At 45.9% G+C, this 12,084-nt stretch overlaps 6 protein-coding genes and 1 pseudogene across 6 annotated transcripts, besides 14 other annotated features; all 7 read right to left on the reverse strand.

The window, feature by feature from the left end:
- Tc00.1047053505987.10 lies at positions 1-1,084 on the reverse strand (annotated as a pseudogene; the record flags this gene model as incomplete).
- Positions 1-12,084: a sequence feature (heterozygous, Esmeraldo-like haplotype).
- Positions 1,102-1,154: a microsatellite.
- Positions 1,329-1,379: a sequence feature (A-rich).
- Positions 1,751-1,772: a microsatellite.
- Positions 1,789-1,813: a microsatellite.
- Positions 1,838-4,741, reverse strand: Tc00.1047053505987.20 (uncharacterized protein; the record flags this gene model as incomplete). The annotated part of the gene is made up of 1 exon (XM_801922.1): positions 1,838-4,741. The coding sequence occupies one exon, from the start codon at positions 4,739-4,741 to the stop codon at positions 1,838-1,840; it is 2,904 nt and encodes a 967-aa protein (XP_807015.1).
- Positions 5,026-5,045: a microsatellite.
- Tc00.1047053505987.30 (hypothetical protein, conserved) lies at positions 5,115-6,692 on the reverse strand (the record flags this gene model as incomplete). The annotated part of the gene is made up of 1 exon (XM_801923.1): positions 5,115-6,692. One exon carries the CDS (start codon positions 6,690-6,692, stop codon positions 5,115-5,117), a length of 1,578 nt encoding a protein of 525 aa, XP_807016.1.
- Positions 6,740-6,773: a microsatellite.
- Positions 6,890-6,916: a microsatellite.
- On the reverse strand, positions 7,009-7,485 carry Tc00.1047053505987.41 (hypothetical protein, conserved; the record flags this gene model as incomplete). Its single annotated transcript, XM_801927.1, has 1 exon — positions 7,009-7,485. One exon carries the CDS (start codon positions 7,483-7,485, stop codon positions 7,009-7,011), a length of 477 nt encoding a protein of 158 aa, XP_807020.1.
- Positions 7,551-7,598: a sequence feature (A-rich).
- Positions 7,740-7,762: a microsatellite.
- Positions 8,024-8,064: a sequence feature (T-rich).
- Positions 8,287-9,366, reverse strand: Tc00.1047053505987.50 (adenosine kinase, putative; the record flags this gene model as incomplete). Its single annotated transcript, XM_801924.1, has 1 exon — positions 8,287-9,366. One exon carries the CDS (start codon positions 9,364-9,366, stop codon positions 8,287-8,289), a length of 1,080 nt encoding a protein of 359 aa, XP_807017.1.
- Positions 9,451-9,499: a microsatellite.
- Positions 9,703-9,722: a microsatellite.
- Positions 9,728-9,782: a sequence feature (A-rich).
- Tc00.1047053505987.60 (uncharacterized protein) lies at positions 9,826-11,241 on the reverse strand (the record flags this gene model as incomplete). The annotated part of the gene is made up of 1 exon (XM_801925.1): positions 9,826-11,241. The coding sequence occupies one exon, from the start codon at positions 11,239-11,241 to the stop codon at positions 9,826-9,828; it is 1,416 nt and encodes a 471-aa protein (XP_807018.1).
- On the reverse strand, positions 11,400-12,084 carry Tc00.1047053505987.70 (phosphatidylinositol 4-kinase, putative; the record flags this gene model as incomplete). The annotated part of the gene is made up of 1 exon (XM_801926.1): positions 11,400-12,084. A coding segment is annotated over one exon (685 nt), but the record flags the coding sequence as incomplete, so codon positions are not given.

Raw genomic sequence — 12,084 nt, forward strand, 5'->3', positions numbered from 1 at the left:
CCGTTCTCGCTCAGTATCGTTGCTTTAGCGTGACAACTCTTCCTGTATTAGTGTCCAAAGTAGCTCGCAAGTAAGATGGATTGCTGCCTGTCACTGGAGAGATAGGAGGAACGATGTAAAGCGGGGGGCCCACCTCAGGTGAATCCACAAAAGCAAAGCTGTTCGTGTGCCCAAAAAACTGTGCTGCAATGGAAAATCGATACGTAGCAATTATTCGAAAGTATGCTTCAGTAAAATCCTCACGCCAGTAAGATTCAGCTTCTTGAACACTGCTCTTGCGCAGAGCATCCGCTACATTAATAACAGGAGGGGTGTCACCAAGAATGATAACGCTCCGACCGCGCTGTTTGGCTTGCTCAATGGCACCTTGAAGAAAAGGAAATTGCCCACATGGATCCACATCACCTACTCCAAACCCCGGTCTTAGCGCATTTGACCAAAGCAGCGTGTTCAAAGAAATCACACGAAGCTTCGTGCCATTCAAATCCCGAAAAAAGTACCCGCAGTTCCCCAGCTTTTTACTCTCCTGAGAATTTAAAAGCTCATACAATTCCAACAGATTTAGTAGTCGAGTAAAATGCGGCTGCTTCCCTTCTGGAGAAAAGGAGTTAGCAGGAATAAAATCCGTACCGCCAAAAGACAGAGCTACTGGATATGTAGCTCCCTTCTTTTTTAAATGGCTTTCCCTACTACTATTAGCTATTTCCACCACCACATCTTTCATCATGCTCTCAATTTCAGTCGTGGCAATCGTATCTGTGCCGTGGCGAAGCAAACCGCCCGTAATCAATGTGAACGAATCCTTCCACTGGGATACATCGCGCATAGCGGAACGGATAAGCTTCAGAGGGGAATCGCACCCAGGCGTTGCAATGGATGGCTGGCCCTGGTTACACACGCCATACCCACCCGGTTTGCCGAAAAGCACATCATAGTGCAAATTCCCCAAAAGCGATAATGAGACTTTTCGTAAATCGGGGTTGGTCATCGCATTTGAGGCTTGCACCGTCAGCCACTGTGGCACACAACACTGAAGAAGGAGTACCGTTAAAGACACCCAAAATATTGCATAAAAAAACGCCATATTGGTTTTAAAACTACTTCTCTTTATTTATTTTTTTATTTATTTGTTTTTTTTTTTTTTTTTTTTTTTTGCTTGCGCTTGTGCGCTGTGTTTAAAAATTGAGGGCCCTCTGGCTTAGTGCTTGCAGTCCTCTATTTGTACGCTGCAGTCTATCGCCAGCAGCACCCACCCCTGGAAGACAACCCGATTTCTGGCAAACGACGAAACACAGAAGAAGTACAACACAAGAAAAAGAACCGCCAATAAAGAAAGAAAAAAAAAAAAAAAAAAAAGAGAGAGAGAGAAAGAAACAAAAGCAATTTCAACATCAACAGCCACGTGCTCATTTGCAAGAGCCGCCGGAGACAACCGGGAGAATCCAGCCCTTTCTCCCCAACCACTCCGCTTCACCCGGTCAAAGATGCATAAGGAAAAAAAACGATATCGATAAGGCGATATTGAGAGATACACGTGTGGCGTGTCGTCTCAAAAGAAAAGATCACACACCGTCTCCCGGTCCGCTCAAAGCAAAAAAAAGAAAGAAAAAAATCCGTCACAGTCAAAATAAATAAATACAGTAATATGGACGCTTTTCCTTTCCCTTATTTCAATGACAGCAATTCATCTATTGCTTCTCCCACGAGTGAGAGGATGCCCCCATTTGCCGCAAGCGTGCCTACACTCTGCAAAAAAAAAAAAAAAAAAAAAATCTTGCAGCAGCGAGGTTTTCCTTTTTTTTTTTTTTTTTTTGGAGGGAGGAGGAAAATGACCCCCTTACAACTTCTTCGTGTTAGACATGTAAAGAGAAAGAAGACTTCTTAAATCCCTTATCTCACGCTTAAGCCGCGTTGACTCCGCATCAGCCTCAAGAAGACGGCTTCCCACCTTCAGTAGATCCTCCTTGAGATTCACCACGACAACATCCTGCTCTGTAGCGCACACTGGAATATCAGGCACCGCCAACTGCCTCAGTTCAAGTTTCTCGACAGTGGCTTCTAGCGACCTCACCCTCTGCCGCAAAATTCCAATGAACTCACGGGCCTTCTCGGATTCTGTCTTCATTTTTTTATTCACTGCCAGCAACTCCAACACGGTCTGCTGGCTTCTCTTATAGGCCTTCTGCAAGTCATTCGCCTCCGGAGAAACATTGACCGAAGAATTGAGGCGTGTGGAAAGGGATGTCAGAGCATTCAAAGTATGGGATGGCTCCTCAGAGGCGCGCACTTCTGTCAACACAACGCTCAAGTCAAATTCTTCCGTTTGGCTTGCCACTTCTATTCTTTCTAGCCTCTGACGCTTCATAGCATCATAGAGTTCCTCTATTTCTTTCGTGCGCTCACTGAGAACGATATCGCGAGAGTTGAGTTTAGCCTTCATATGCTCTCGCTCTTCCACTATTGTTTTCACCTGTTGCTTCAAACCGGCAATGTTTGTTCGAAGTTCTGTTTTCTCAAGCTCCCAGGCATCCTTTGCCTTGGCAGCATTGTTACGCTCAATTTCAAGCTCCCGGAGCAAGTTGGTGGTGGTTGTTTCCTCTTCTTTCTTGAGGTGAAGCATTTTTACCTCCTGCTCGCTTATCTTCTTGGCGAGCCGCACACGTGTGTCGTCAAGGTAAATACGCATTCCCTGTAGCTCCAACTCATATTGACGCTGCATTTCTGCAAAGTTTGTTGCCACACTTAAATTTTCAGCTCGAAGCCTTTCATTTCGCTCAGAGTAACTCTCTAGAGACGCCAGGGCGTCCCGTAGTTGTGCCTCCGTGTGAGAAAGCTGCCCCATGAGAGCCTCATTGGCGGAAGCCAAGGCCTCGATTGCTTGACGATGTTCTTGTTGGCGTGAAACATCCCCGGAACGCTCATCGCACCCATACTCATCATCTCGAAGTTGCTGTAGCCGCGTCAATTCCTTTACTGCATGCATTGCAGCGTCCTGTGCAACCTCCATAATTCTCTTCGCCTCCTCTTGAGAACGCCGTTCCCTCTCAATTGCAAGAAGGCGCTGATGTGCCTCAAACTCCCTTGCTTGCTTTTCCTCTTCAAAAAGAATGCATTGCTGCTGTTTTTGGAACTCCTGCTCACGCAACCTTCGCTCATTCTCCAGGATCTCCGTGTGCTTCCTCCACGCCGAGTCTGCATTCGGGAATGAGGACGATACGATGGAACTGGATCCCCGTGCCGCAGAAGACGCAAGACGCAAACTTTTCATAGTGTCATTGGCTTCCCTCATAGACATAGATGAGGCATACACTGCGGCTGTGGGTGAAGATCGCCTTGACATGTCGGGCTCAACGCTTTCCTGTAATTCCATCGCAACGCTGTTGGCCTGCGTGACTACGCGTGATATTGCTGGGGCCCATTCCTCCGAAAACAGCTTCACCGATGCCGAACAATCATTCAATTCCTCTTCGTTGTAATTCCCCAGATTGGCTTCGTCGGAATTGCAATTCCACGCACCCGTCTCTTTGCTGGTCGGTGTCGGCTCCCCATTTTTTGCCGCAGCTGTTTCTTTTACAGGCTGTTCGTTGGAAGCTTCTTCCCAACTGTCTCCACACGCATAGTCCGCCTCATTCCACGCCGTTTGCAGCTGATCCTTGAGGAGCTTCTCCCTCTCCTCGGGGCTCACCTCGGGGCCATAGTGGCAAACGAGGAGCTCAAGTAACTGCACCTCAGCCCCTTTGTGCTTCGCCAGAATATTTTCAATATCAGCGACACGTTCAGGGTCATACTTGAGAAACTGACACCGCACACGTTGCATTATGGTTTCCAAGGGCTCCTCCCCCTTGATCATCTCAGGCCCAAATTTAATTTCCAATGCATCAATAAGTTCATCATCACGTTCCTTGTATTGATCCACCTGCTCATCACAATAAAAAATCATGGAAGGGCAATACTGGGCGTATACTGCACGAACACGTTCACGTGTGGTGCGTGGGCGTTCACCGTATTCTTTGTAAAGTGCATCAACAAACCCAATTTCGTTCCCACTCCACTGCCCCAAAAGGCTATCCATCTCACCCAGCATTGACTTGTCATGCCGTTGAAAGTAGCACTCTGCCAGCTCCATGACCTCATCGCTTCGAAGCGGTCTTGGCCCATACTGAATCGAAAGCGATTCAACCAGCCAATTCTCATTGCCAAAACAACGACGAATAGCGTCAACGTAGGACCCTTCAATGCCATAAAACTCGTAAATTTGCCTCACAGCATCGCAGTAGTACTCAATGGGCGGCAATTTTGTGACTCGCTCAGCCGTCTCGCAGTTTTCGTACAAAAAACGACCCGCCGAGGCGTCCCGAACCGGCCGCCAGCAATGAATCGGTAAAGGTTCAAACGGCAGCCGCTTCGGAACGTATCGCTCATCACCGTCACACTGCGTCAATTCGTAAGTTGTGCCAAAGACCTCCACCGTCTGTAACGGCGGCGATAATTCACTGCCATCCTTATGCGATGGGTCAGCTGCACGCTCCGCATCAATGTCGGGAAGATCCCACGACTTTGCCTTTGTCGTGACATTAACATAAAATTCCTGGCCACTTTTCGGGTCCAGTTTCACAAGAAACGTAAAGCTCAAGTTGTCAGGCTGCGATTGCGGGGCAAGACATTGCCGGCCCTGTACATTGCGCACGATATAAAGTGTCGATCCTGACGAGCGGGGCTGAATCTCATTCACTGTCGGCATCCTTGAAACTTCACACTGTGGCAAAACTCCCAGAAAAAAAAAAAAAAAGTGAGAAGGAGGGGCAAAACAGCAACCACAAGACACGGATAGACATATGACATGAGTCCCCTAGCTGGAAAAATAAGAGAAAAAACGCTGCTGACGGGAACAAGAGAAAAAATTTGTGTACAAATTAGAAGCCCAATGGGGTCGGTGTCTCGTCCCTCAGCATCGCCTCATGCCCATCTCCGCCAGCAGGAGGGATAAGAAGGTATGGAAATAAGCAAGCAGGCATAATAGCATAGAAAAAAAAAAAAAAAAAAAAGCAACCCACGTACTTCAATTCCCAAAAAACAATAATAATAAAAGTCCACCCTGACTCTGAGACCCCTCCTTATCCCGAGTACGGATTCTCATCCTCCACGGACAATGCTCCATCCATGTGGCGCAACTGCATTAAGGCATCGTTCAAAGCAAATTCTGCTGCAATTTGCTCTCGTATGCGTTCAAGAAAAGGCCAAAGCCCCCTTTCTCCCCGCAGCACGTGCTCCTGAAATGCCTTCAGGGAAAAAGGCTGAAGCTGAAAGGAAGTAATAAAATCCGAGAAAGAGGCTGCAGGAAACACTTTTATGACATCTTCCGCGTCCATATCGCCATTTGAAAAGAATGCCCATAAATATTTCTGAAATGGCATAAAAGAAACAAAAAATAAACATAAATGCCACCATTCCTGGGAGAAAGCCTGCCACACACGGGCCGGTAAGGAGGTGCAGCCGGCAATTCTCAAGAATGGCAATTGGGAGAAAGAACATTCCGAGACGATAAAACATTTGATATGAAACAACTGGCGCAAACGTTCAAGTCCGTCAACTTTTCCATCTGACCGTCTGCCCACACATCCCATGACCGGCGGATCGTACGGCACAACGCAACCATTCAAGTCTTTTGCCAATAACGGATAGCGTTCAAAGAACTGTGGCATGGAGGCAAAGGAAGCCGCTACTGCACTGTACACAAGCACGCTGGGAGCCGTGAGGTAATTTAGTAACCGCACTAAGGGAGCTCTTTTATGCGATACACCCACAGTTTCCGGGGTGTATTCAATGTTAAGAACACGTCCAGTTAATTGATACGCCTCCAGAAATGTTAAGTCCCCCAGGTGTTCTCTCATAAAATTCACAAGAACGTGTATATTGAAAAAATATCCTTCGTTCCACAAGCGTTGCCACCGCCAGTCAAAGAGTCCCAAGGTTGCCTTGCTGAATGTGGAAAACGCAGCCTCGTCCACATCAAACACCTCCGCCAAATTTCGTTTGCAACACAGAAATGCTGAAACGAGGGCACCTGTTCTTCCACCGTAGAAAAATCTCGGTAACAAATTGGCGTTCCAAAGCGCCTTTGCGGCACCAAAATGAAATTGCCCCAGCATCATATCCCCGTGAAAAACAAGAGCTGTGCTGCCATACACACGGGCCACATCCATGAAAGTAGAGTACCTTTTCCTCGCATCAACAGAGGTGTCCCGTGCAAGCTTTTGAATCAGATACACAAGCAGGGAGTTGTATGCCTCAATGACTGCCTTGGTGCCTGAGAGATACCTGTAAAGATTTGGATTCGTTATGCCAAATACCGAGCGCTGAAGGCCAGTTGAGAGAACAGCCAACAACACCTCCGCGTTTCCTTTCCTCTTCAGGGTTGTCAAGAGCCCAATGCGGCCAACAAGTCCATCAAAGTTCATGAATCTTGACTCCCCCTTTAATCGCCAGGCCTGAAATCCGTCCAACTCGTCTAGTTGGCGGGCAATTATTATCCATTCATCGTACGTTCTGGCCGCCTGCGCCTTTTTCGTCAGTACCAACTGCGTCGGTGACCCCAGTGGAATTCCAAACACGCCAGCAGCAACCTCACACAAAAGATCCAACGCAATCCGTAGTATACATATCAAGCTATGAAGAAATCCCTGACTAATCATCAACTAAGAAGCCCACACACGCCAACACTAACCTAGCTGTGCAATGCAAAAAAAAAAAAAAAAAAAAAAAAGGGAAAGAAATCAGTTGATTATTGCTGCATGAAGCAGGATAGCCAAAAACAAGAACCATATATACATACATATGATGGATACTTGCATTGGAAATAGAATGCCACCACGACGCCAGAACCAGGCGCAAAAAAAAAAAAAGAAAAAAAAAAAAACCGAAAACTTCCACACATTCGCACGCACGAGCATCGAAAAACTGAGAAAATGAAACAACAAGAAAACAATTGCAGCCCACCACCACCATTGCTCACCGTCCTTCAGATAGATTGTCGTCCTCCACACCAGGACCATCCTCTAGATACTGCGTTAAATGCTCTGAACCGCCCATCGTGCCACCATTTACGCTACCTTCCATTATCCACCCAATTCGAGGACTCACAGGATGATCGTACATGGAGTCAAGATCAGCAGCATACGCCACACCACTTTCCTGCAGAGACCCTTGGGTTTTATGAAATGCTCTCGGGTACGGAATCCTGTAGTGGACACCAATCTCATAGCGCATCTCCGCCTCACGCAGCTTTCGCTCTATAGTTTCAATGTCGTTAATGCGGGCGTTTTTTCGAAAAAGCCTCCGTGCTTCCTCCAGCACGTACAACGCATCCTCGTCTGTCTCCCATGGCACAGAAAAAGACGCCTTCAGAAACTTTCTGTACCATGAGATGACCTCGCTTCGGTACGGGTTGTGCCGGAGAAAGATCTCCCCTGCACCGGCCGACGTCATCCACCGTAAAGGTGTGTCAGTGACGCCTCTCCTCCTCGCCCGCTACAAGCCCACGACCCTACAGGAAGAAAAACAAAAAGCAAAAATGAAAAAAAAAAAAGCAAGAGTAAAAATTGCCCCGGCACAACGCACAAATCAAGCAAATCCATAAAGACATTTTGCACACACACATACAGAGAGAGAGAGAGAAAGAATATGTATATATAAAGATGTATTGGAGAACAACAGCACACGCCAGCTTCTATTGGCGTCTGTTTTTTTTTTTTTTTTTCTTTTTCCAATTGCTGAAAGAAAACACACACACACACATGCACAAAAAAAAAAAAAAAAAAGAGGGAAAAGAAACTTATTCACGCATTCTCTACTTCCACCTATCGGCTCAAAAAACAACAAAAAATGCTGCGCAATTGAGGGTTTTATGGGGCTTTTCTTGTTTTTCCCCTACTTTTATTATTGTTTTTATTTAGGCCGCAAAAAAAAAAAAAATTGCAGAACAAATTAAATACAAAAAGAGTTTTCAACAATATAAAAATCACAATTTTTCTTTTTTCTTTTTTCTTTTTTTTCCTTTTATTATTTGTCGTCCTTCCTGAAGCATCCCACACGCATGTCCACTGCAACCGCCCAACAAAGAAAAAAAAAAAAAAAACGCATTTTCGCCTCGCAATTCAAAAATTGTGTTCACTTCAAACGCAAAAAAGCACACTCCTCACACCATTCACCCCAAAAGAATAAAGGGAAAGCAGGTGAAAGAGAAAGCCGCCAAGAATATCACTCATTTTCGCCTCACACTCTTCGTACTCAGTTAGGTGCCTTTAATTGAGGAGGACTCTCGCAAAAATTGGCCCCCCATTGGCGAATAACAACCGCCGCAGAAGCATGGCCCGCTTCCACACAGTGGTCAATATTAGAGTGGGAGAGATACTGTGCCAAAAACCCACCGGCAAATGCATCCCCGGCGCCAGTCACGTCCACAACGCGCGTCTTATCCAAGGCCGGCACAGAGTAGGCAAGGACGCCATCTTCAGACCCCACAAGAGTTTCTTCCCCACCGCATGTACAAACTACGAGACGTGGATGCGAAACACTCTTTTTAGGCAGTTGAACCAAACGCATCAGTATCTCCTTTATGTCACCCATAACCTCGCCACCCCACATCATGTCACTGAACGCAAAAAAATCCTCTTTGCATCCAAAAAGAATATCTACATATGGAAGAAGAAGTCTTAGTTTGTCACCAAAAGCAGCGCTTATATACGGAGCATTGAGGTTAAGGCAAAATAGTTTCTCCTCTCTTTGGGCATGTTCAGCCACAAGCTTTATATTATCCGGGCTAGAAATGGTATTTAGAAAAAAACCCTCAGTATAATAAAAACCAGCGTTTTTAATCGCTCTCTCCACCTCCAAACTTTTCATGTGCTCGAAGGAGAGTTGGGTGGCGGCGCCAAGGCTAGCCAACATGGACCGTTCCTTGTGGACAACCAACGAGGCACATACTCCGGTTGGAATTTTGTCGTGATACTCGAAAAGATGTTCCACCCCAGCGGCATCCAGTGCCCTCGTAAGGATTTCACAAAACCGATCGCAGCCAATGGCACCCACAAAACAGACGCTCATTTCCGGGCAAATCCACTTCATTGTGCGAGCCGTGTTCATAGCAGATCCACCAGCGTGATAGACCGTGTTTTCCGAAGATAAAAGCGTCGTAAAAATTGGCATTTGTTCCGACTCAGCGAGTGCAACACTGCCCTCACAAATGCCGTAAGATGCCAAGATCTCCACCGAGGAACTGGTCAACATATCCAAAAGAGGATGGCCAAAAAACAGGCCTCTGACAGCATGGCCTTTCGGTTCCAATTTAACAGCGGCACCGTTGTGCATGGGCCTAAGCGCCTTGACTTGATCCTCCCCCCAAAATTAAAGAGGCACAAACAATATATATAAACATACATATATATATATTGTAAAAAGAAGAAAAAAAAAAAAAGAAAAAAAAAAAAACAGAAGAAAAAAATGCATTCAAAAGAAAAAAAATCCACTACTTCAAATTTCCGCAACTTTGCAGCAACTACTAACCCTGCAGATAGATAAGCCACGCCCACACAGACAGACAGAGAGTAAAAAAGAAGGGGGCACAAGCAATACACTCAAAATTCGCAAAAAAAAAAAAATTGCAAAAAAAACGGTTCACCAGCAAAAAATAACCTCAACTACCAAATATATATATATATATATATTCTTTAAAAGAAAACAAAAAAAGAAAATGGGAAAGGAGGAAAAAGAAAAAGGAAAAAAAATTCGATAACTCATATAAACGGCATTACTCTCTTTTTGTGCCTTTTACCCTCTTCTCGAAGAGGAGTCTGGCAAATCACTTGGGAAAATGGCTGTACGACAAGCCTTGCAGACTTTGGAATTCAACAAATAAAGATTCTCGCGTGCCTCTTCAAGTTCGGCGTTAAGTTGACGTACGATTGCTGACTGTTTGTTCATTTCTTCAAGCGCCTCGTTCTTGCGTTCATTGTATGTTGTCTTCATCAGTTGATCCTCCTCCTCAAGCATCTGCAGTGTCCCATTCAGTACCTGGTTTTGCTTTTCTACTACAAGTACATTGTTTTTGAGGCGATAAACTTTTTCTTGTACTAAAGCCAGTTCATTCTTCATCTCTCCACGCTCTTTTGCCATTTCCTGATGGGCAGCAAGAAGATCCTCCGTCTTTGCGTGGAGCTCCTTCGCTTGCCATATGTTCTGTCGTCCAGTCAAACTCTTTTCATTGGCAACCGCGTTATTGAGTCGTGTCAGTTCCTCCTCCGCTCTCGTCAGCTGAAGTTGAAGCTCGAGTAGCGTCGCCGCCGTCTGTTTCTTCACTTCAACAAGTTCTGACTTCCTTTTATTGATGGCCTCATTAAGTTGTGCCGACTCATATTGAAGATAATTGATTGTCCTCTCCTGCTGCGTCGTCGTCTGCTCCAGTGCCAGTGTTTCCGCCTCTAGCACAAGACGCTCGCATCCCAACTGTTCTGCTTTTCTTTGAAGGCTCGCCGATTTGTTGGTAACACTCACAATTTCTTTCGTGAGGAGGTCTAGAGATTCAATTTTTTTCGTAATGGCATCCTGCAGCCCCTTCATCTTTGCCGCATCATCTGGGGCAGCCTTCTCAAAAACTGCCATTCGGTTAACAGTGTCGGCATGTTGCTTCGCAAGAGAGTCTTGGGTAAGCTTCAACGTCTGCAATTCCTCTCTTAACGCCCCCTTTTCCTGCCGCAGCTCGTCGACAACCTTCGCCAACCGTTTGTTGCTCAACTCTGTGTCGGTGCACCGTACTGACAACATGCGGTGATCCCGTTCCAGTTCAGCCGTCGCATTCATGACCTCCCTGTACCGTTGGCTGTCGAAACCCCCATCCTTGTCGGCATCCTGCAGGTGCAACTGGATAGTTTCACGTTCTGCCCTCAATGCGGCCTCGTCCTGTTGAAGAGACATGATAGCCTTTGTGCCCCGCTCAAGTATGAGCAGTGGGTCATGCTTGATGGCCTCAAACTCCCCACGTGAAAGCAACGGCGCGTCGTATTCGTCCTTCATGCCGAGCACCTCCCACAAGTTCACTTCTCCCTCAGAGCAAAAACATGGCAATAAATAAATAAATGTAAACCCCCCAAAAAAAAATTTCACAATGTAACAAGACGTGAGGAAAAACAGTGGTAGAACAACAAAAAAGTAGTTATGTTTTGAGTCTTCTTTTGAATAAAAATGCATCCACTCAAGCAGTCATACTTCATTTCAGTTTTTTTTTTTTTTTCTTTGTTGTTGTTGTCATGTTGAACTTGGTTCTGCAATTTGTCACGTGTAAACGTGTAAAGAAAGCCACACATGTACGCAAATACTTCTACCCATTTTCTAACTCATTTACTGACTCACAAAATACCATTCTGAAGGGTTTGAAACTGATCGTATCGCCTCGTTCGCCAATTATCGACGCTTCCCAGAATGAGTTCTTTTACATGGAGGGCAAAATCCGTCTCGGTCTCCAAGTCAAAGCGAAAACGAGAGCGCAGCTGTTGAACGGTACTTGCGGGATCACTACCAAAGCAAGACATGGTGTTGTAAGGAGTCATGAGCGACACAAGGCCTAAAATATCGTCTGCACGCTCCCGTACCGCCACCATTCCCTGATAAAGTAACAACTTGAAGTAATTGAACGCTGCACTTCCAACACCTCCCATCACTTCCATAAGCTCCTGCGAAAGCTTAAAGGGGGCAGATTCAAAATTTATCCCACCAGGTGACGTAGCAAACATAAACCCAAAGTCGATATGCACCAAGTGTCCCTCATTGCTAATCATAAGATTGCCGTTATGTCTATCTTTGACCTGAAGCATGTAGGAAACAATGCTGTACCCTGCCATCGTCTCTACAAAATTCATTTCTGCTTTGGAATGCCTTTCGGAACCCACTGGCCCAAAAACTTCATTAAAAAATTGCGCAAGGCTGCTCACTTGGCACAATTTTTTGATGCCGTCGATCGAGCAGGCACCATCCAAGTATTCCATAATCCCCGAATCTGCGGAAACAGAAAGAGCTCGATGGGGACGAACGGAG

This window comes from Trypanosoma cruzi, genomic scaffold (assembly GCF_000209065.1).
Source record: "Trypanosoma cruzi strain CL Brener 1047053515983 genomic scaffold, whole genome shotgun sequence".
Classification (NCBI taxonomy): Eukaryota; Euglenozoa; class Kinetoplastea; order Trypanosomatida; family Trypanosomatidae; genus Trypanosoma; species Trypanosoma cruzi.